This window comes from Heteronotia binoei, chromosome 14 (assembly GCF_032191835.1).
Source record: "Heteronotia binoei isolate CCM8104 ecotype False Entrance Well chromosome 14, APGP_CSIRO_Hbin_v1, whole genome shotgun sequence".
Lineage (NCBI taxonomy): Eukaryota > Metazoa > Chordata > Lepidosauria > Squamata > Gekkonidae > Heteronotia > Heteronotia binoei.
In genome coordinates this window covers 55589221-55614108 of record NC_083236.1, presented here as the reverse complement: position 1 = coordinate 55614108, position 24888 = coordinate 55589221, and the positions used below count along the sequence as shown (strand labels likewise).

The 24888-nt window shown below is 46.0% G+C and overlaps 1 protein-coding gene across 1 annotated transcript in view; it reads right to left on the bottom strand.

Moving 5' to 3' along the window:
• Nucleotides 1-24888, bottom strand: part of ADCY7 (adenylate cyclase 7) — a 98772-nt gene that overhangs the window by 56194 nt on the left and 17690 nt on the right. Inside the window, exons 4-8 of the mRNA XM_060253846.1 lie at nt 17647-17796; nt 15057-15202; nt 12080-12191; nt 6842-6969; nt 4990-5148 (exon numbers count right to left, since the gene is read on the bottom strand). Coding sequence (XP_060109829.1) covers nt 4990-5148; nt 6842-6969; nt 12080-12191; nt 15057-15202; nt 17647-17796 — 695 coding nt within the window. The remainder of the gene's footprint in view (nt 1-4989; nt 5149-6841; nt 6970-12079; nt 12192-15056; nt 15203-17646; nt 17797-24888) is intronic.

The window sequence follows — 24888 nt, the reverse complement described above, 5'->3', positions numbered from 1 at the left end:
GCAGAGCTTAGGACTGAAGTACTGCAGCTTTAACACTCTGCGCCACGGGAAAGCTTTTAAAAGGTGCCTCACTCTGCAGTTCTGGCCAAACAGACACCCTTTAATACTGGTTGCAACCTGCTTAGTGTGGCAAGAGATACTTAGATAAAATCTTATATCCAGGACTCCAGGTGTGAATTGGATAATCTGAGGTTTATTTTAGCAGGGGTAGATTTTAACATTACCCTGTCAGTTGACTAAGATTAAAAAGTATTAGATCTTTGTATTACATAGATAGGTGTATTAATAAATTTCATTTATCTTTTGTCTTAGTGTGACACTGTCCAGAGCTGAACCGGCTGTACAAGCAGTATCATTAAAGTAAGACCCTCCCCAGTCCACATTTGGACAGGTTTCCCCCCCAGCTGCTTGCAGGCCGGATAAAAGCCCCGAACATAAGAGAAGCCATGTTGGATCAGGCCAATGGCCCATCCAGTCCAACACTCTGCATCACATAAGAACATAAGAGAAGCCATGTTGGATCAGGTCAGTGGCCGATCCAGTCCAACACTCTGTGTCACATAAGAACATAAGAGAAGTCATGCTGGATCAGGCCAGTGGATCACGCCAGTCCAACACTCTGTGTCACACAATAACATAAGAGAAGCCGTGTTGGATCAGGCCAGTGGCCCATCCAGTCCAACACTCTGTGTCACAGAAAAACAAGAGAAGCCATGTTGGATCAGGCCAATGGCCCATCCAGTCCAACACTCTGTGTCACATAATAACATAAGAGAAGCCATGTTGGATCAGGCCAATGGCCCATCCAGTCCAACACGCTGTGTCACAGAAGAACATAAGAGAAGCCACGTTGGATCAGGCCAATAGCCCATCCAGTCCAACACTTTGTGTCGCATAAGAAGTTAAGAGAAGCCATGTTGGATCAGGCCAATGGCCCATCCAGTCCAACACTCTGTATCACACAGTGGCCAAAAATTTATATATATATACACACACACACACACATATATATATACCCACTGTGGCTAATAGCCACTGATGGACTTCTGCTCCATATTTTTATCTAATCCCCTCTTGAAGCTGGCTATGCTTGTAGCCGCCACCACCTCCTGTGGCAGTGAATTCCACATGTTAATCACCCTTTGGGTGAAGAAGTACCTCCTTTTATCCGTTCTAACCCGACCGCTCAGCAATTTCATTGAATGCCTGGTTCCAGCCTCCGGGCTGTATGTTTGACATGTCTGCCTCAAAGGGTAACAAACATGTTACATGTTTCTTGAAATCCAGAGCCCACCTGGCTTCTGGATCACAAAAGCTTATGATACAATATGTTTGTTAGTCTTTAAGCTATCATGTGACTCCGTTATTTTGGTTGCAGTTTTTGTGCAGCATTTGGATCTAGCAGGACTTCTTTTTTCTCAACTGCCTTCATGGATTACTTCTTCTTCCTTGAATCCCAGAGCTAGAATACAGACACAAAAAAGCTGCCTTACGCAGAGTTAAGACTCTTGATCTGTTAATTTCAGTGTTGCTACTCAGACTGGCAGTAGCTCACCAGGGTCTCAAGTAGAGGTCATAAGAGGTGCAAATGAGAGAATAGGAAGGGGGAGTGAGCGGAGCCATGCCAATTGTGGTTTCAGCATAGCGGAATAACCTCTACCCTCCAAAGCATCCCTTTTCTCCAGGGGTACTGACAGACCCATAGCCAGAAAATTCCAGTTGGGGGGGGGGGGCACGAAAAATATTTTGGGTGGAGGGCCCCCCTCTGGCAGCCCCCACTCTCTCTGCTGCCACTTTTTAGGCGCCCCCCCCTCTCCAAACGGCACCTCTCCCTCCCACCCACCAACCAACTGGGCAAAACAGTAAAGAGCGGGCTCCTGGGGCTCTTTAAAGGTTCCCCTGCCCCACCAATCGCTTTTCCCACCAAAGCTGGCGGTGTCTACGCTGGCTTCCCGTTGCACAGGCAAGGGGGAAGGAGGAAGGCGGCGGTGGGTAGGGCAGCTGTCCGGGCCGTGGTGTGTCCTGGCTGGGGCAGATCGCGGGTGGAGAGGCGGGGCGCACACGGTGCTGCAGGAGGAGTGGCCTCTGCTGCTGGCTGGCGAGCGGGAGTGCGCGTGGAGGGTGTGGCTGTGTGCGGCCCCTGCGAACGGGTCTGGAGCCTCTGCCACGGCCGGCGTTTGTTGTTGGTGGGCCAGGCTGGGCTGCTGCGCACCGCCTGTGGACCTGTGCCAGGCCCAGCGACTGGAGGAGGAAGAGACCAGGCAGGCAGGTGGAGGGAGCAAGTGCGGTCGGGTGGGTGGAGGAAGATGGCCGATCTCCACAGGGAGAAAAGTGTTGGCTTGGCGGAGAGAGCAGGGGGCCAGGGAAAGGAGGGGCCATAAAGGTCCGAGGGGGGTTGGATGGTTGGGCCAGGCCCCTCCCCCAATGGCTACAGGCCTGGGTACTGATCTCTGTAGTCTGGAGATGAGCTGTAATTCTGGCGGATCCCCCGGTCCCACCTTGATGCTGGCATCCCTAAGTTCTACCAATGTTTTGCTAAATCACCAGAGAGTTAGTCAACACACACTAGTGTCTACTTTGTGCAGCCTCACTGGTTGAGAGAAAGTTAACACCCTGCTCGGATTACCAACAGCAATGCTGAAAATTCGCTTTGCAGATAAGCATCACACGTGACCGAACTAAGCCATATACCTTGCACATGTTTCGTCGAACAATTAACATTTATACTTAAGTTGACCCGGTGGAACTAGATGGCCTTTAAGATCCCTTTTAGCGCAATGATTCTGTGGAGCAGAGGTGGATAATGAGGGCACATGGACCAAGGTTCTACCAATATTTTGCTAAGTCATCAGAGAGTCAGTCAACACACACTAGTGTCTACTTTGTGCGGCTTCACTGGTTGTGAGAAAGTTAACACCCTGCTCAGATTACCGACAATGCTGAAAATTCGCTTTGCAGATAAGCATCACGCGTGAATGAACAAAGCCATATACCTTGCATATGTTTTGTCAAACAATTAACATTCATTATTAAGTTGACCAGGTGGAACTAGATGGCCTGCAAGACCCCTTTTAGCTCTATGATTCTATGGAGTAGAGGTGGATAACAAGGGCACATGGACCAAAGTCCCTCAAAGCAGGGGACAGAGAACAAGTAATCTGTATGTCACTAGACATCATAGGAAAACAAACAAGCTGGTTTGTATGTGGATGAACGTAATTTGATGTCTCCACACCTTGACGTCTGTACATGTGGCTGGCTATTGAAGGTGTGGACTGTTTGACCCATGCTAGTCACCACAAGATGCAGTCACCCAGCAATGACTATGCAGATCAATGATATACATTAAGGACCGCCTACTCCTAAAGAAGTACTTTTCTCCCTTTCTCACAATACAAGAACTTATGGGGATTCAATGGAATTGCTGAGCAGACAGGTTAGAACTGATAAAAATAAGTAATTTTTCACCCAAAAGGTGATTAGCACATGGAATTCACTGCCACAGGAGGTGGTGGTGGCTGCAAGCACAGATAGCTTCAAGAGGGGATTAGATAAACATATGGAGCAGAGGTCCATCAGTGGCTATTAGCCACAGCGTATTGTTAAAACTCTCTGTCTGGGGCAAATGATGCTCTGTATTCTTGGTGCTTGGGGGGGCACAGTGGGAGACCTTCTAGTGTCCTGGCCCCACTGATGGACCTCCTGATAGCATCTGGTTTTTTTGGCCACTGTATGACACAGAGTGTTGGACTGGATGGGCCATTGGCCTGATCCAACATGGCTTCTCTTACGTTCTTATATGAACCTACCTCTCCACTCTGGTCACCTTCAGAGGCCCAGCTTTCAGAGCATCTGCCATCTGAGGCTAGAAGGATGGCAACCCTACAAAAGGCTTTTGGAACTCCCTCCCCCGGAATATTTGTCTGACTCACTCTACCTATTGTCCTCTTCCAGTAGGGGGTGAAGACTCTACTGATTCTTTGGTGTTCCCTTCTCACCACTAACTGGTATTGGCCCTCCTCTGTGGTTGCGTTATTATGTGTGCTTTTACATTTTGTCAAATAGTTTAAATATTTCAGATGGACTTATAGTAAAGTGCAGTTTTAAATATCTTTATTGTATTAACATTGCTATGTTTTAGTGTTTGATGTTTGCTGTCTTGGGGACTATATTTGGGTGGAAAGAAAGCACAGAAATAAATAAATTAACATTGAAGTAAAAGTCTGCAATAGTACAGAGCTGCAGTTTAAACAAGCCAAAACCACCAACTACACCTCTAACCTGCATAAAACTGTGCAAACTACGGTCACATGACACCATGAAACAGTTCAAGGATTGCGCTTCTTCTGGGATTATCATTGGCCGTTTCCATTCACACCTCAACACTCTCAGCATTCCTCAGATGTGATATCATACATACGAACCTTTCGCTATCATATAAGCAGACAAAGCAACAACGAGGTTTGCTAAGAAATGTAAATACAGAAAAGCAATAGAACAAAGCTTGGCCCGTTTCGCTGAACAGAGGACAACGAACAACAGATTTCAGCTAGAGTTCAACATTAAGTACAACTTCTAGCAAGAATCACTCCACAGTTAGACGGGCTTGCCATATTTCCTTGTTTAAAAATATACCAGACAGGCACCTGTCCACAAGATGTTAGACTCAGAATACGAGCACCGGGCTGTGAGCTAATAAACATTTACTGCTATGAAATCCCTGGATCCCTGGAAATCCCTGATCTCTGGAAGATGTATGTCAAATACGCCCATGTTGGTTGTCAAGAGCAGGAATTCAGACCCATTGGTTCACCATGTTCCTGATGGCTCACTGATTCTAAGAAAAAGGGTAGCGATATACCGGCACAGTATAATTAGCCGATAGCTTGCCAGTTTCTCCATTTCTCTTGCTCATAAAAGCAACAGTGTGGTTTTGGGTTTATTAGCTCAGTGGTGACCAAATGAAAGCAAGCTGCGGAACAGCGTTACCCAGGAATTCCTGCGGACTCCATACGATTCGCCAAGGAGACATCGTGAGACCAAACGTCGTACTGCCATTTCCGGAGGCCAATCACACCACAAAGGACATTCCCAGAATGAATGCCGACTCTCATGTTGATGTCGACGCCCGTGGCTTCTCTCACCTGCCTGTGAAAAAGATCAGGAGACAGACATTTTCAAAGACACCTGGTTTTCATCCTTGCACCCACAGTTCTCTCTTGTGTATTTTCACCAAGCACTGTGTATCATAATTACAAAAGTCCCATGAGAACGTAAGAAGAACCCTGCCAGATCAGACTAGCAGTCCCCCTAATCCAGCATAATATGATTTAGAAAGAAGCTCGGGGTAACAGGTAAAGGACTATCGACTAGATCACTGTGTATAGTTCATACTACTGGTTGCTACTATATAGTTTCTGCTTTCATTTAACACAGCATGTTTGTTTGTTTATTTATTTACTTAATCCAATTTATATCCCGCCCTCCACTAATGGGCTCAGGGCAGCTAACAACAGTTAAAAACCACAGAGAATATTAAAAACAGTATACAAAAAAATCAATTCCACACATTTTTAACCATAAAATCCAAGATGCGCGTCGATGTTTCTGAATATCTGTATTTGTCCAACGGGATTGTCAGCGCTGTGGGGCCTTTGCTAGCTCTCCTTAACCATTTAAGGCAAGCTTAAAAAGTTCGGTCTTACAGGCCCAGTGGAACTGTGGCAGGTCCCGCAGGGTCCGGATGTTTTCAAGGAGGGCATTCCACAGAGTGGGGGCTATTGTTGAAAACTCTCTGGCTCTAGTGGTGGACAATCGAACTTCTTTCAGTATGGGGATTTGAAGATTTTGGGACTCTAAACGTAGTGCTCTCTGGGGCACATATGGGGAGAGGCAGTCCTGAAGGTAGACAGGTCCCAGGCCATATAGGGCTTTAAAGGTTGTGACCCGTGCCTTGAAATGAATCCCGAACACCACAGGCAACCAGTGTAACGTTTCCAGTGGAGGAAACGTTAATACTTATTCTGTGTGTCATTTCTGGTTGGTCTCCAGATTTCTACAAGGTAAATCCTATTGCACTGTTTTCCAGATGTTCCATTCTGTGAATTGTACTGATTTATTTTGTAATCTGTGTTGAGTCTCAGTTGACATGATTGAGACAACAATACATGTTTTACCACATTGTTCGCTATACAATGAAATTTGCCCAGCTTGTATCTCGTCGATATCAGAGAGAGGCTCTGAAATCTCCAATGTGGAAATCGTTAATAAGCTTCTCTCTGATGTCAACATGGAGTCTATGAAGAAAATAGCGAAGTTTTGTGCTCAAGCAATATTTTCTCCATTGGCTGAGGCTCCTCCATTGGGGAGGAAGGCGAGGAGGGATAGCTTACTCTCTCAATTGCACAGCAGAGCTACTGAGCCAAGCCTCTCTTCCTTCTATTGGCTGAGGGTCCTCCCCCTCCTCATCCCCTGGGGAAGGAAGGAAAGAGCTAGAGCTTCCTTTGCCCAGTTCTCTGGATCCCACAGGAGAGCTACAAAGAAAGCACCTTTAAAACCAATTAAAACCAAGTGCTAATGTTTAAGCATTTTTTAAAAAACCCCTTTAATTGTGTTTGTCTGTGTCCTTTATAAAGTTTATGTCTCTGTTGCATTATCTTAAATAGGTACACACACAGCCCGGTCTGACACGACTCAGACCAGTCCAATATAGCCCGGCCCAACAAGGTCTCATTTATGTCAGATTCGGCCATCATAACAAATGAGTTTGACACCCCTGCTAACAGATGCGCATTTTCTAAAATCATTTCAAGTGCTTCTAAACTACTTTTTGAGTACCTACTTTATAGCTTCACACATGTCGAGTCCCATTTTCACACAGTTCTTGGCATGTACAGGCAAGGACACTGGTAAGCCCGAGACGCAATAATAACAGTCCCCTAGGATCTTTATCCTCATGCATTCATTTTCCTGCAAGACAAGAGAGTCATCAAAAAAATCATAAATATGGATTAGCAAGTACCTATCTTAAGCAACGCAAAACACTGTGCTTCAGCGTGCAAAACAAACCAGTCTGTCATTGTGCTTACTCTGCCTGAAGCAGCAGTTTCCCAAGGAAGTCCTGGGTTCCTCAGACATTTAACTCCACCTGAAACAGCAGTTTCCCAAGGAACTCCCAAGTTCCACAGAAGTTTAAAGGGTTCCTTAACAAGTTCAGTAGAAGTGATTAAGCTTCATAAGAAAAATGACACCTTGTGCAAAATTCAATGGTTCCCTTGGAATGTGGAGAGAGAAGGCTGGATCTTGCCAAAGAACCCATAAAACACTGGTAAGTTATTAGAACATAAGAGCAGCCTTGCTGGATCAGACCAGCAATCCATCTAGTCCAGCATCCTGTTTCACACAGTAGCCAGCTAGCTGCCCTGCAGGGCCAATAAACAGAACGCAGAGGCCAAGGCCTTGCCTTGATGTTGCTTTCTAGCACAGTCTTTTAAAGGTTTACTACCTCTGCATAGGGAGGTTTTCCTTTACAAACCACAGCTAGTAGCCATTGATGGATATATCCTCCCTAACATCTATGCTCGTGGCCTTCAATACTTCCAGCAGCAGTGAATGTCACAATTTAATTACTTGCTGAGTAAAGAAGCATTTTCCTTTCATTTCTCCTGTACTGATTGCCCATTTGCTTTACTGGGTGTCTCCAAGTTCTACTATTATGGGAGAGGGAGAAGAAGTCCGCTCTTCACTTCCTCCACTTCATGCATGATTTTATAAACATCTATGATGTTTCCCTTTAGCCATCTTTCCCTCCCCCCACCCCAAAACCATAACATCTCAAAAACTTCAGCCTTTCCTCATAGGAAAGGTGCTCCAACCCCCTGGTTATCTTGGCTGTTCTCTACATTTTCCAGTTCTGCAATGAGAGCCAGTTTGCTGTAGTGGTTAAGTCTGTGGCATCTTATCTGGGAGAACTGGGTTTGATTCCCCATTCCTCCACTTGCACCTGCTGGAATGGCCTTGGGTCAGCCATAACTCTCACAGAGGTTGTCCTTGAAAGGGCAGCTTCTGTAAGAGCTCTCTCAGCCCCATCCACCTCACAGGGTGTCTGTTGTGGGGGGAGAAGATAAAGGAGATTGTAATGTGAGCTGCTCTGAGACTCTGAGATTCGGAGTAGAGGGTGGGATATAAATCCAATATCATCATCTTCTTCTTTTTGAGATATGGCAACCAGAATACAAAGTATTCTAAGGTTGCTTACAGACGGGCAGTTTGAGGCAACCCAGAGACGCCTCAGAAGCCGACTAGAAAAACCCGTCCAAACAAGCACATCTGCCGCCCGCCTCCATCCCGTACTCAGCCCGTCCTCCGGCATCCTCAGAGTGGCTCAAAAAGGTACCACTTTCAAAGTGGTAGCAAATTTCTGAGCCGCACACCAGTCACCTCTTTGACGTCTGGACACAGAAACGCACATGTGAGGTGGATTGGTGGTGTGAACCTGCCAATCCGCTCTAAGTGCTCACTGGTATTCTTTTTTTCAAAAAACTGCCCAGAGTGCATGAGCACATGTGCACATAACCACTAAAAATGTATGGAAGAAAAGAAACCAAAACCGAGCCAAGGGAACGGTTCACACAGCCATCTGACTGCACCAAGGCGCCCCACGGGTGGGATAGGGGTGCCTTGCGCTGGAGTACGTGGATAGTTTAGGATGCTGCTTTCTGAGTCAACCCGATTTGGGATGCCTCCCATGTGCCCCAAACTGCCTGTCTGTTAGCAGCCTAAATGTGGGTGCAGCATGGATTTGTACAAGAGCATTACAATATTGTCACTTGTTCTCAGTCTTTTTCCTAATAACCCCAAGCATGAAGTCCGGCTTTCTGACAACCGCTGCATGCTGAGTCAACATTTTTATTGAAAAAAGGTAAAGGTAGTCCCCTGTGCAAGCACCAGTCGTTTCTGACTCTGGGGTGACGTTGCTTTCATGTTTTTACGGCAGACTTTTTTATGGGGTGGTTTGCCATTGGCTTTTCCAGTCATCTACACTTTCCCCCCAGCAAGCTGGGTACTCATTTTACCGACCTCAGAAGGATGGAAGGCTGAGTCAACCTGGAGCCAGCTACCTGAAAACCCAGCTTCTGCCATGATCGAACTCAGGTCGTGAGCAGAGTTCAGACTGCAGTACTGCAGCTTTACCACTCTGCACCATGGGGCTCTTATTTTTTTGAGCCATCCACTATAACCCCAAGATTTTCTTCATTTGTGGTCTCAGAGATTACCCAGCGGGCAATACAGTGACACTACTTGTAAGTTTAGCAAGGTTCTCTCCTCTCTTGCCTCTTCTATTCCTGCAAAGTTTTTTTTTAAAAAAACAACATGCAGGCAACATATAAAATAAAAAATATTAAAGGAGACAGAACTTTAAGCATCTTAATTACGCATTGATGCTATTTTAGCCCATGCTGTTTCAGTACATTAAGTGATTCAATTCTACCGCATCCATCACGACCTAATTAACTTACTTTCTTGTAGCTTCTTTGCCTCTAATGAGATAAAGTTCAGTGACAAAATACTTCAAAGACCCTAATTCCCACGCCATTAGTACTTATAATTTTTACATTTGGAAAAAGTCAGAAATAGAATCTGCCATAAATAGAGGTAGTCAGAAAGATTAGATCTCTACGCAGACACAATTTTTTATTCAAATGATAGAAGCCTACATGCTTAATACAGAATTTCTAGAACCATCTTTTGAAGGGGGGAAAAAAAACATGGACATTTATATCTGTTGTGAAACAATCAGCTCTGAAAAATCACAGAAAATCTTTACATTATATTCGTTCAGAGTATTGGTATTTTATTCTTACTAAAGCTCGAGAGATTTTTAAAAGTTACATAATGCCCCCCCTCCTTTTACAAGGACAAGATAATTGGATTGGATCTCTTTCACTTATGGAGGGGAAGCCCCTACTATTACTGGAACTTTCCTTCCATCAACAGAAGGGCACATTTCGATACAACCTCAAGTATGGATTCGGCTTAGCCAAATGGCACTTTTTTGCCTACCTAGTGGCTGTGTACAGAGTCCTTTGGGGACCTTAAAATTTGATCAATGTTTGTGGCTTTTGGAATGAATTTAACGAAATCTACTGAATTTGTTTTGCTTAACTATATGGTGCTTATTCCAAGAGTATCTCAGACTATTTATTGCATTATAACTAGCAGCAGGGGTGTGTGTGTCAAAATCTGGAAAACAAAGCTTTTAGACCAGCAAAGAATGATTGGTTAAACAACGTAAAGGAATACATACAAATTATTAACGTCACTGTGAAGATTGCAAGACACTGAAAGAGACTCAAGAACTTGCAGTTCTGTGATTTTGAAAATGAGAGAGTTTCTGTTATGAATAAATAGATTTTAGTCTTGTAGCACTTTAGAGACCAACAAGATCATAGGGTATAAGGTTTCAAGAGTCAAAGCTCCCTTTGTCAGACACAAATAGGACTCAAAAGCTTATACTCTGAAAATCATGTTTGTCTCTAAGGTGCCATCAGGGGTGGAATTCTACCAGGAGCTCCTTTGCATATTAGGCCACACACCCCTTGTAAGCTCTTGGAGGACTGGCTACATCAGGGGTGTGTGGCCTAATATGCAAAGGAGCTCCTGCTAGAATTCCACCCCTGGTGCCACCAGACTTGTGCTCTTACTACAGAGCAACCTGGCCACCCTCTGAAACTGTTATTAACTCAATGGGATTCCTTTTTTTGGTTGTAATTAGGGATGGGCACAAACTGAATTACAAACCAGGTTTTATCACAAACCAGGCCAGTTCTCACAATCCCGCCTGGTTCGTGATCTGCCCACAGATTACAATGGTTTCTGTGGTGGTTCGTTTGGTCCATGGATCCCCCCTTCCCTCTCCAGAGTCATGCAGCCCTGGAGGCATGCCTCTGCCAATGAGGGGAAGGCAAATTGCCTTCCATTCACTAGAAGAAGAAGAAGAAGAAGAAGAAGAAGAAGATGATGATGATGATGATGATGATGATGATGATATCGGATTTATATCCCGCCCTTCACTCTGAATCTCAGAGTGGCTCACAATCTCCTTTACCCTCCTCCACCATAACGGACACCCTATGAGGCAGGTGGGGCTGAGAGAGCTCTCCCAGACGCTGCCCTTTCAAGGACAACCTCTGCCAGAGCTATGGCTGACCCAAGGCCATTCCAGCAGCTGCAAGTGGAGGAGCAGGAAATCAGACTCGGTTCTCCCAGATAAGAGTCCATGCACTTCACAACTACACTAACTGACACCACTGTGGTGCGACTCTGGGAGGGAGCGGAAAGCATCTAAAAATCCCCCCTCCCTCTCCGGAATCATGCTGAGCTGGCGGTATGCCTCCACAAGTGAAGGAAAGGCAAACTGCAAACCTCCAAAAACCTCAACCAGCTCAGGAAACGGAGAAGTTGTGGACGTTCCCAAACCATCATGGTTCATGAGACCCCAAGAACTTACGTGAACTTCAATTTCCTGATTTGTGGCCATCTCTAGTTGTAACACAAGATTTTTGTGTTTTCTTTTTACTAACTGTTGTGGATTTTCTGTAAGTTATTTCTGTAATTTAAATGTTCACCTCAATTAAAAAAACCTCAAGGAAGAAGAAGAAAAAGAAGACGACTGCAGATTTAAACCCTGCCCTTCTCTCTGAATCAGAGACTCAGAGCGGCTTACAATCCCTATATCTTCTCCCCCCACGACAGACACCCTATGAGGTGGGTGGGGCTGAGAGAGCTCTCCCAGAAGCTACCTTTTCAAGGACAACCTCTGCGATAGCTATGGCTGACCCAAGACCATTCCAGCAGGTGCAAGCGGAGGAGTGGGGAATCAAACCCAGTTCTCCCAGATAAGAGTCCACGCACTTAACCACTACACCAAACTGGCTCCGAGTAAGGGGCACTAGCATCCACCACCAGTGATCCATCAGCGCGGTGCAGTTCAATTCATATAGAAATATAATTACATTTTGAAAATACTTGATGACAAAACATTTCTGTCCAATAAAAGGGCCAAAAATAGGTTGCTTACCTTTGCAATTTGATCAAATTTTCCAAAGAGCTCATTCAGCATCACAACCAGCTCTTTGGGAGAGCAGTCGCTCGCCAGCCGAGTGAATCCCACGATGTCCGCGTACAGGATACTGGCCAAGGACATAACATTCGGTCACATCTTTCATCAACTTCCCTTTTCTGCTAGAGAGGCACGGACCTTTACACCTTGCTAACAAATCCTTACGTCTGCTGAAACCTCATCCTTCTTCCCCCGTCCTCAAGTGCCCCCCCCCCCCCCAATCCTTTCGGTTTTTATAATAGCTGATCCAGATAAAAGGATTTGACTAAACTGCTCTATGTTTCCCATTCAGCAAGAATTCAGCTTAATATAAATCTGAGCTCAGATGCAGGAAGATGGGCAGGGCTGGCGTATAGGGAGTAAGCCAGGTAGGTGGCCGCCTAGGGTGCCATTTGGCCTACGGGGTGCCAGGTGCCCCTCTCCCCATATGCACTCGCTCCTTGGAGGCTGTCTTTTTTTTTTTGGTAGAGCAAAGGTTTTTATTTTTCCAGCATACTTATTGTAACAGAAAATAAGACATATCTACAATACACAAACTGAACAAAGAAACACTATACTAACTAGACAAACAATAGAACTGAAGAGTAAGGTTTAAAGCTTATTATTTACAACAAATGACATCATTTATATTCTCATCTAATAGTTCCCTTGACCTATTTCATTTATATTGGTTCAACACCATTCTTACCTACTATGTTTCATTTTATCTTTTTCAGCCAGTCATATAGGGGTCGCCAGGTTTCTTTACATCCTTGGAGCCTGTCTTGCCTTGCCGTGGAAGTCGTCCACAGCAAGGGAGGGCAGGCTCTGAGCGCACACCCCGCCCCAACCCTCTGATCTCGCCTTCCCGGGACTCCACAGACCCAAGAGAGGCAAGGCAGGGCAGGGCATGAGCTATTTGGAGCCTGTTTTCCCTTGCAACGGGCAGCACTTGCACTCTTTGGAGCAGGCTCCAAAGAGCTCATTCGCTGTCCTGCCACCTTCATCTTCCTGGGTCTGGTGGGGGCAGGGTCTAGGGCACTAGAACCCCTGGCGCCAGCCCTGGAGATGGGCTGTGGCTCATTGGCAGAGCATCTGCTTGGCATGCAGAAGGTCCCAAGTTCAATCCCTGGCATCTCCAGTTAACGAAACTGCCACACTAAGGAGACAACACTAACTCTGATGGACCAATGGTCTGATTCCATATAAAAGCAGTTTTGTTTGCTCATGTGAGCCGGTTAACTAATATTTTGCAATGTAAATTCTCCCCAACATCCATTACCTCACCGGCCTAGTTTACATATTATTTTCCTGATCACTTAATCATGGTAAAGAGGGTCCGTTAAAGATAACACACTTCATCACCCTCCTCGTTAATTCCCACTTTCCTTTTAGAAGTCAAACTACAGTCAGCATTGTATCTCCACCATTACAGACATCGGTCACGGCTTGCAAGCCAACTTATAGTCATGGCTGAAAACAGTGATTAAAAGCTAACCACAGTTAACATGGAACTTGAGGGAGATGTACCTGGGCCATGGTTAACCCTGGAAAGGGAAGGATGGGAGAGAATTTGTACTGAAGAAGCAAAGGAAGGAAATATATCGGCACTGAGTCATTGGCAACCTTAGCAGATGGATGTTATTCATTTGGAAAACATTTACAGAAGGTCTACAAACTGTATGGTATAAAAGACTGTTATTGACAGAACTAGCAAAAATAGCTGCATCTCAAAGACACTGGTCCCACAATGTACTAGCAGCCACAGCTGGGGGAACTCAGATGCAAACCAACAAAATCCATAATAAGGGCACTTGAAGCTAGGATATACGTTTCTACAATTCCAGACAATCCCCTAGATTTGCAGAAAAATTATAAAGTAAAAAAAGGGAAGAACAGATAGACATACAGAAGAAGCAAGCCTATTTCACGAGACTTTGGCCTCCATTAGAGTTAATGATAATGATGATATTGTATATATATCCCGGCCTCCACTCCGAATCTCAGAGTCTCAGAGTGACTCACAATCTCCTTTATCTTCCTCCCCCCATAACAGACACCCTGTGAGGTGGGTGGGGTTGAGAAAGCTCTCACAGCAGCTGCCCTTTCAAGGACAACTCCTGCGAAAGCTATGGCTGACCCAAGGCCATTTCAGCAGCCACAAGTGGAGGAGTGGGGAATCATACCCGGTTCTCCCAGATGAGGGCCTGCACACTTATCCACTGCACCAAACTGGCTCTAGGCAACTCAGAACAACATTGCTGATGTAGCCAGAGCAAGGAGACAAAATGAGAACCGACCCAGGAGGTAATTAAGGACCTGTGTGGGCAGGGAGGGGGCAGGTAAGACATCACAGGAAAGGGGACAGAAGATAGCTGGTAAAAGAGGAAAGGAGAAAACAAGGTAGCCAATATAAGAAATGGGAATATAAGGAAATGGAAAGAGACGGAAATGGACTAGCAGGGTGGGATGGAGAAAAGTGGAGAAGGCAACTGAGGGAAGAGGGCAAAACAGAAACTGGGAAGGGGGGCTGGACCTGGTATGGAATGGGGACCAAGGAGGAGGAAGAAAAACAAACCAGGTGAGGTAGGAGACAATTGCATAAGGGATCAACCTGGAAAGGGCTAGAGCAGAGTTGGCCAAACTGTGGCTTGGGAGCCACATGTGGCTCTTTCACATATACTGTGTGACTCTCAAAGTCCCCACCACCCCATCAGCTGACTTGGAGAAGGCATTTCTCTCTCTAAATCATTTCTCCCAGCCAAGCCAGCTGGCAACTTGGAGAATGCATTTAAAGTTAAAATTGCTTTCTTTCCACCTCCCTCTCTCTTCCCCTCAACTATTTTCCTTCCTTCCTTTCCATCTCTCAAACATCTGATGTTCATGTCTTGCAGCTCTCAAACATCTGGCGTTTATTCTATATGGCTCAGCAACCACAGGCCTTTAGACCTCTCACCTCACATTCTGATGGCGTTTCACATACAGGCTGTGGAAGTTGTTGTCATGCTTCTTCCTATCGTTGGTTTCTTTGAGGCGTTCTATGATGGCTAGTTTCATTCCCATAGAGATATGAGCTGGCAGTATTGACAAAAGCAAACTTTCCTAAGGAAAGAAGGATGTTTTAGAAGAAATCATTTCACATGTAGGAATAAGATTTCTGTCGCTTCAACCTACAATACAGAAGTTTCATATTTGCCCACTAGAAAAAGATCGCTTATGTAGGCTTCACTCCAACACTTGTTTTTCACTTCAAGCGCCACCCAAGATCTGTTCCAGGTTTTGGTGGGCCCTGATTATAACTAGGCCCTCTTTCCCCTTCGGCACAGTCCATTTCTCCTCTAACCACACCCCCTTGCATTTGCCCCCTTCCCTCTAACTCAACCTTTTCTGCGCTGACCACCCCCTTTTTTCTTTATTCTGGTAGAGAGAACTCAGACAAAGTTCTGCTGTCTTGGTTGGCTTTTATTACTTTGTATAAAAACCAGAGAAAAGAAAATAGCAGGGCTGCGCCAAAACCCCCCAGTATTTTTCAGTATGGTATTCAGATTTGGGATTTTTCAGAAAATCCAAAAAAATTTTTTGCTCCGTTATACCGTATAAGAACCATTATAGTCAAGTGACGTGTGCCCATGTTACCTCCTGTATCTACATTACCCAGAAGTGATGTGAGCACATCAGCAACATGTTTGTGTCACTTCCGGATGACATGGACATACAGGAGGTGGGACCCAATGTCACCCAGAAGTGGCATACCTAGGGCTGCAAAGCTCTGTCTGGAGGGCCCCAACCTGCCAGCAGGAAATAGGCTGCCAGGGGAATCCCCGCCCCCTAAGAGCTCCGTCGCTGTGCACCATCCTCAGCATGATGACATCACCCAGAAGTGACATCATTGCGCCAAGAATGCTCTAGGACTCGGCAGTAAAAAACTCTATGGTACCACAAAGTTTTACTGCAACCCCTAGAGTGTCCCTGGCATGAAAATGTCAGTGAGTGTTCAGGGAAGGCGCCTTCCCTGAACTTCGGCTCACAAACTCTGGATTAGGCAATGTTCAGCCTGGACTTTGGCTCGGGTTCAGGTCTGTGCCCATCCCTATCAGTGACTCAAGGCAAGGATGTAATATATAGGCCTCATACGATATCATCATCTTGTGTCCAGATCAGGTACATGTAACCCAAATGATGTTTCAATAGTGTACCTTCCTATTTTGGTAATCAATTTAAAAAGTAACACGGGGCCAGATATGGATATAGATCTCAGTATTTTTTTCAGTTATCTGAAATATCTAAGTCTCAACTATCCCAAAAATATTCAGGATTTTTCAGAACTGTTGGAAAGCTGAAGTTTAAGGGCACTTAAAGAAATTGCAGTCCCTTTAAACGCCTTCTGGGTGAACGCCTTTAAATGCCTTTGTTCAATGGTCCATCCAGTCAAGCATCCTGTCTCACACACTGGCCAATCAGTTCCTCTGGGCAGCCAATAACATGGCACTGAGGCTGAGACCTACCCCTGATCAGAAGATAAGAAGAGCTGCATCTGCCCAGCAGTCCATCCAGTCCAGCATCACGTCTCATACAATGGCCAACCAGTTCATCTGGACAGCCAACAACAGGGTATAGAGGCCAAGTCCTCGCCTCCTGGCTCTGGAATTCAGAAGCTTGGTGCCTCTGAATATGGAGGCTCCCTTGAGCCACCATGACTAGTAGCCGCAAACAGACTTATCCTCCATTAATCTATCTAATCCCCTTTTAAAGCTGTTCACTCCTGTGGCCCTCACTACATCCTCTGGACGGGGTCTGGAGACCAAGTCCTATGAGGAAAGGTTGAAGGAGCTGGGCATGTTTAGCCTGGAGAGGAGACGGCTGAGAGGTGATATGATCACCATCTTCAAGTACTTGAAGGGCTGTCATCTAGAGGACGGTGTGGAATTGTTTTCTGTGGCCCCAGAAGGTAGGACCAGAACCAACAGGTTGAAAATAAATCAAAAGAGTTTCTGGCTCAACATTAGGAAGAACTTCCTGACAGAGCGATTCCTCAGTGGAACAGGCTTCCTCGGGAGGGTGTGGGTTTTTAAACAGAGACTAGATGGCCATCTGACAGCAATGAAGATCCTGTGAATTTAGGGGGAGGTGTTTGTGAGTTTCCTGCATTGTGCAGGGAGTTGGACTAGATGACCCTGGAGGTCCCTTCCAACTCTTATGATTCTATAATAAGCAAATTCCACGTTTTAATCACTTCTGGTTAGATCCACCCATCCATTAAGAAAGAGGAGGAAGACTCTTACTTAACAAATATAGCCCTGGAGCCCACTCATCTGGATGAAGTAATTTCAAATCAACTTCCCCTGCCCAAAGGCAGCCTGCGGTACTCTGATTTGAAAAACACTCTGAAGCTTTAACTTTTACTTCTGCTGATAAGAGAACATTTCCTGCATCAGGCAAATGGAATCAAGTACAAATCACCGCCCTCTTTGCTTTGTGATTACAACGGAAACACTGCATCAGAATAAAGCACCATGTTATTTTAAGAAAAAGCCTAATGCGCTCACCTGCTGCCTCTTTTCAATCTTCAGCTTCATCTGGACTTGGATGCATTTTAAAGTGTACCTGTACAAATCCAGAGAAGCGTCTTGGATCTGATGCTTGTGAAACGCCCCCATTAGGTTGCCGCAAAGGAAGATGAATGCATTGGCAAGCACCTGGAAAAAGAGCAAAAGGTTCTAAAAAGGCGAACAGATGGTTTTGCGGGGCAAATGGCATTTTCCTTTCCCCTTGTCTGAGACCCCCATATGTCATTACTCATGCAAACCCTCTGCAAAACACAGTTATGGCTCCATTTTACAGCATTTGTTAGTGCTTTCTCCCCAAGTTGGCTAGAGATTCTGAGATTATTATAGTAGCTCCTAAAGATTGACAAGATTTCCAGTTGTAAGCTTTCAAGAGTCAAAGGTCCCTCTGTATGGCTCTCAAAGGCTTACAGGCAGGAAATCTAGTTGATATTTATGATGCTACTGGAGTTGAGAACGCAAGAGAAGCCATGCTGGACAAGGCCAACACTCAACACATCCAGTCCAACACTCTGTGTCACACAGTGGCCACAGCCTAGGCTCCAGCTGCCGCTGACTGATGCTTCATTCGCTCAGACATGGCAAAAAGGGGGGAGCAGGTTGCACCCTAGAGGGCCCCCAGAAGCCACAGGGCCACCTGGAAGGAGTGGGGAATCAAACCAGGTTCTCCAAGATAAGAGTTCACGCACTTAACCACTACACCAAACAGAGGGGTAGTCTGGGGGTGAGGGCCCCTCAAAACTGTCAGGGGGCCCAGCCCCGTGGGCCCTGGTTAGCTATGGGCCTGCCCTTCCCTTTTGTTTGAAAACTGAAACAAATCAGCATCCCTTCCCTCAAGTCAAGGGAGCCAAGCTTGCCCCACATAACAGCCGTGCTATTCCATCTCACCATCCCATTGCATTCCAGAGCACCCAGAGGCTTAACAAAGTCAAGACTCAGGGCTTTTTTTTGAGCCGGAATGCACAGGAACGCAGCTCCAGCTGGCCTGGCATCAGGAGGTGTGGCCTAATATGCAAATGAGTTCCTGCTGGACTTTTTCTATTTAAAAAAAGCCCAGGGACTTCCTGCTTTAAACCAAGGATTTGTGTATACTAAAAAGGAGCAAGAAGCTACCGTACTGGCAAATGACCAAGGCGGATCCTTTGTGCTACGAGTGGGAAATGGGTGCCAGGAGTGGGAGGAAGGAGTGCCAGCCCAGTAGCTATCAAAATTCCACGAGAATTTGCATTATGAAATAAAATAAAATTATGATGCCAACTAGCTGTCCGGAAAGAATTCAGGGATGTAAATCTGGAAACGCATCTCTGGTATTCTGCATCGCAACTCCTCTCCAGTTTGTGTTTTCAGCTTCTTCTGCACTTTGTCTGACATGACAGTTGCAAATCAGAACTCTCTGTTCTGTGTGCCAAACCTTCATCTTTCAATGCCTGTACGATGAAGTCATTTTTCACTCCTATTATAATCTGCAGCCGTGAACTCTCCTGTTCTCCTGAACTGCCACTCAATGCAAACAAGAAATAATCCTAGCAAGCTCTTTCTACAAGAGGACATAGAGGCTCATTCTGGGACGTTGTTGTGAATCCAGCAAGCATTGAAAAATTGTGAAAGAGGATTGCGTTTGCTCAGTTGAAAATTAATTTGGGGAAACAATATGTGCAGGCACAGGGAAGAGTTTGCACTGGAGATGTGCCCACAGGCAAAAACATTGCTTTGAGGAGCCAGTGGATTAAACCTTCCTCTAAAGATCCTTCCTTCAGCCTCTGGAGCAGGGGTGGCCAAACTTCCTTAACAAAAGAGCCACATAGAATAAAGGTCAGATATCTGAGAAAAGGAGGGAGGGAGGGAGGGAGGAAGGGTGGGAGGGAGGGAAGGATGGGAGGAAGGAGGGAGGGGAGGGGAGGAAGGGAGGAAGGGAGGAAGGAAGGAAGGAAGGAAGGAAGGAAGGAAGGAAGGAAGGAAGGAAGGAAGGAAGGAAGGAAGGAAGGAAGGAAGGAAGGAAGGGAGGGAGGGAGGAAGGAAGGAAGGGAGGGAGGGAGGAAGGGAGGGAAGGATGGGAGGAAGGGAAGGATGGGAGGAAGGAGGGAGGAAGGAAGGGAAGGGAAGAGAGGGAGGGAAGGATGGGAGGAGAGAAGGAGGGAGGGAGGGAGGAAGGAGGGAAGGGTGGGAGGGGAGGGAGGAAGGAAGGAAGGAAGGAAGGAAGGAAGGAAGGAAGGAAGGAAGGAAGGGAGGGAGGAAGGGAGGGAAGGATGGGAGGAAGGGAAGGATGGGAGGAAGGAGGGAGGGAGGGAGGAAGGAAGGGAAGGGAAGAGAGGGAGGGAAGGATGGGAGGAGAGAAGGAGGGAGGGAGGGAGGAAGGAGGGAAGGGTGGGAGGGGAGGAAGGAAGGAAGGAAGGAAGGAAGGAAGGAAGGAAGGAAGGAAGGGAGGGAGGGAGGGAAGGAAGGATGGGAGGAAGGAGGGAGGGAAGGAAGGGAGCAAGGAAGGGAGGGAGGGAAGGAAGGATGGGAGGGAGGGAGGAAAGGAAGGATGGGAGGGAGGGAGGAAAGAAGGAAGGAAGGAAAATAGATGGGGGGAGGGAGAGGTGGAAAGAAAGCAATTTGAACTTTAAATGCATTATCCAAGCCACCAGATGGCTTGGCTTGGAGAAAACATTTAAAGCATGAAATGCCTTCTTCAAGCCAGCTGATGGGGCAGTGAGGGCTTTGAGAGCCACGCACTATGTGCGAAAGAACCTTATGTGGCTCCCAAGCCACAGTTTGGCCATCCCTGCTCTGGAGCCTTCCTCCAATTTAAATGTGTCTTCTGTTGGAGGAAGAGCCATTGAAGTCGGAACAAGGCTGCAGATGTTACTCAGTGGAGGGGTGGGGCAGGGGTTAGGATACCCTTAGCCTGAAGAAGCCAACTCATCAAGGACAGCCAGAGTGGGGTAGTGGTTAAAGTGTTGGACCAGGATCTGGGAGATTCCAGGTTTGAATCCCTACTGAGAGTCAGTTTGGTGTGGTGGTTAAGTGCACGGACTCTTATAATAATTTTAAAATAAAATTTAAATTAAAAAAAATATTTTAGAAAATGTTCATGCTTACACCTACTCACTGCTGAGGAGACTGAACCCAGGACAGAAGATTAACAAATGCCCAATTCTGTCTTTCAGCAAAATTGTTCCATCTTTGCAACTCAAAAGAAGATGATGATGATATTGGATTTATATCTCGCCCTACACTCTGAATCTCAGAGTGGTCACAATCTCCTTTACCTCCCCGCCCCCCCACAACAGACACCCTGTGAGGTGGGTGGGGCTGAGAGGGCTCTCACAGCAGCTGCCCTTTCAAGGACAACCCTGCGAGAGCTGTGGCTGACCCAAGGCCATTCCAGCAGCTGCAAGTGGAGGAGTGGGGAATCAAACACGCACTTAACCAATACATAAAGAGATGAGAGCTGGAAAAGTCACTTTGGGTTATCTGCCAATAAGCTGGCTCCACTTGGAGTATCTACTGTACTGGCAGCCTCCCCCTTATGCCGCCTCTTGAGATGACGCAAGTGAGGGGGGGTGGATTCAAGGACGTGCTTAGTTGCATTAACTCACTGGGTTTGGCCTAGACTCGATATCTGGGAGGGCATGAGGCCAGGGAGGTATTTCCCTCCACCTCAGACTGGCTAGTGACTGGCAGTGCAGTTTGTGGCTTTGGGGCTTGTGGCATAGTTCTGCCACGCTTTCATGAGTCTTTCTGAGCTGTCTTTGTGAACCGTATAGCAAGCTGGGTTTGTTTTGTTTTTCATTTTCAGACTAGGAACCGGCCTGCTCTGAATTGCTCCATGAGTGGATGATAAATGGGCTCTTTCTGCCTTCTGGGCTGATGCTTGTGTGGAAAAAGTAGGATAAGAACTAACAAGCACCAGCCGCTGTTCGTTAAGACAGCTCGGCTGGATTTCCAAAGAGAGGCTGCTGACTCTGTTGACAGGTTTTTTCTAGGAAGAGCACATGGGGCATATTTATCGAACTCATATTTATGTTTCAGTTAGGGCCTTAAGTCAATGGCATATGCCAGGGGTGTCAAACATGTGGCCCGAGGGCCGAATCAGGCCCCCAGAGGGCTCCTATCAGGCCCTTGAGCAACTCACTGTCATCTGCTTCCTTCTCTCTCCCTTGCTTCCTTCGGCATCACAGCTTTCTTTGGCAGGTTTGTTCAATCAAGCTACAGAGCAAAGCCTCTATTTTCTCCATTGCCTGTCTAGCACATGAAACAACGTATGTAACAAAAGCTCACAATGCCCAGCCATTTCATGTTTTCCTCTGGGTCTTAGGTTCAAAGCATTGACCATGAGATTTCTGTAATGGATGGCAATAAATCAGAAGTAGGTTTTCAACTTACAGACACACACCTGAACAACACCTGAACAGCATACTCAAGATTGCTACAGCACAGACTTTGTGTCCAGATTTTGATGCAATAATTCAAAGCAAGAGGTGTCAGTTATCAGAAACTGCTAAATAAACAAAATATTGCAGGAGTGCTAATCTTTTAAGCAACGTTTAAGGTTTGTTTAAAAAAAAACACACAATCTTTAATTCTGTCTGACTGTGTCCTTTGTAAAGTTTATATCTCCACTACCTGGCATTACATTTCATGATACACACAGCCTGGCTCCACGAAGTCTCATTTGTGTCAGATCCAGTCCTCATAACGAATGGATTCGACACCCTTGGCATAGGCATTTGCCTCAGAATTCTTCCTTTTGGGGGAGGGAATGCTGCAACAGAATAAAGTTGCTATCTTAGCAGAATTTGTAATCTACAGAAACATTGTCAAAGGACTTCGATAGTTTATATGCTATAGAAATTATAGGGATGTCAGGCCACTGCTTGGCACCCCTGGGAAGATTTCGAGGCAGGTGCACTGACTTCACTTCCAGCAAAAACCAGAAATGGCATTGGGGGTGACGCTCTAGGATTCACCAAAAATCTATGGTTAAACCATAGAGCAAGGATGTCAAACTCATTTGTTATGAAGGCTGGATCCTGTCAAGCCAGGCTGGGCCATGTTGGGCAGGGCCATGCGTGTAGCTATTTAAGATTAGGTAGCAGAGATATAAACTTTTTAAAGGACACAGACTAACACGACTAAAGATTTTTTTAAAACCCCTTAAAATAAAACATGCTAAAAACTTTAGCACTTCTTGGTTTTAAAGGTGCTTTCTTTGTGTTTCTCCGTGCAATCCAGGGAACTGGGCTAAGGAAGCTCTGGCTTTTTCCCTCCCTCCCCAGGGGACCAAGAGGGGAAGGAGCCTCAACCAATGGAGAAAACTGAGGTTTTGATCTGTAGCTCCTGTGCAACTGAGCAAGCATTGCAAAGCAAGTTGAGATGCAGAAGAAAGCAAGAGAGAGGGAGAAGGAAGCAGACAAGAGACAGTTGCTCGGGGGCCTGATAGATGCCCTCCAGGGGCCTGATTTGGCCCCAGGGCCGCATATTTGACACCTCTGCCAGAGAGTCTTCAGTAGCTCCTATAGTGCTGCCTCAACATCATCAAAGAAGATCCAGGATCACAGGAGATTTCTGGAAGGTCTCCCACCATTATGGGAAACCTGGCAAGCATTTTTACCAAGATCATTTTGTCTGGGAATACCACCTATCCCACAAATACAAGACACAATTTTGAGAGGAAGAGAATCAAAACCATCATATTGCCTAAAAAGAAGCCCAGAACACATGGTAACAATTGCAGCTGAGAGGCAAAAATGCATAATAACCATTCAGCTATTTTCCTATTTGACATGTTCAGTCTGAGTCAATCTGAAGTTACCAGAAACTAGGAGGGGGGGGGAGTGTTTTATCTTATTTTATTTTAAATTTCCTCACAAACCCTTAAATGACTAAACAAAGGGCTGGGGAAAACTTTCATTTAAAAAAACAACAACAAATGAGTATATGCATTTGAAGGTTTGTGTTTTTTATTTTATATATACCATATATTACATCAGCTTTGAGATCCGGCCAACAGATAAATTCCGGCTGTGTTCCCTCCGCAAGCCAACGCAAATGATTTCATAGAAAGTATTCATCTCTGAGCTGGTTCACAGTTAGCATTCCAGACTGTGTCACACAACACATGATTTCGTCTGCACAAAACCCACAAGCAGTTCACAATGCGTAAGGAGAACACGCAAGTGCGCGGCACAAAAGCAGGCCTTCCCACCACATCACCCATTCCGCTGTAAGACTCAAGCGTTCACTACGCATGAGGAACTGTATGAGCCTCGTATGTAACTCCTGGCTTTCCATGGAAGTAAAGAATCATAAACCAGACCAACAGGCTTGGGCACCTGTTCAAGGCCTTTGGAATTCCCAAATCAAGAACCTCCACAGATCTCAATTTTTTCTGGTCAATGCCCATCCCTAGGGAGTAATCCTCTGCCCTCAGGAATTGAGGAGAAGGGGGAGAAATGGCCAAAAAAAATATTTTCGCAGTGATGCTCTAGGAACTTCTCTGTGTATTTATGATTTTTAAGGTTCGAGAGCCAACGTGGCATATTGGTTGGGAGTGGCAAACTCTGATCTGGGGAACCCAGACTGATTCTCCACTCCTCTTCCAAATGAAGCTTGCTGGTTGACCTTGGGTCAGTCACTGTTCTCTTAGAACTTTCTCAGCCCCATCTACCTCACAGAGGGTGCCTGTTGTGGGGAGAGGAAGGGAAGGCAACTGTAAGCCACTTTGAGACTCCTTAAGGTTAGGGAGATTTAGGGGGTGGAGACTAAGGAGATGAGGAGATTGGATTTATACCCCACCCTTCACTCTGAATCAGAGCAGTTTACAATCTCCTTTATCTTCTTCTCCCACAACAGACACCCTGTGAAGTGGGTGGGGCTGAGAGAGCTCTGACAGCAGCTGCCCTTTCAAGGACAGCTCTGTGAGAGTTTAGGCTGGCCCAAGGCCATTCTAGCAGGTGCAAGTGGAAGAGTGAGGAATCAAACCCGGTTCTCCCAGATAAGAATCTGCACACTTAACCATTATACCAAACTGGCTCCCCAAACTGAGGTCTGGGGCGAGGAGGGACTTCACTGAGATTTAATGCCATAGAGTTCACCTTCCAAAGTAGCCATTTTCTCCAGATGAACTGATCTCTGTCGCTTGGAGATCAGTTGTAATAGCGGAAGATTTCCAGCCACCATCGGGAGGTTCGCTTAAGGTAGAAGAAGGAAAAAAAAGGTCCCCTGTGCAAGCACCAGTCG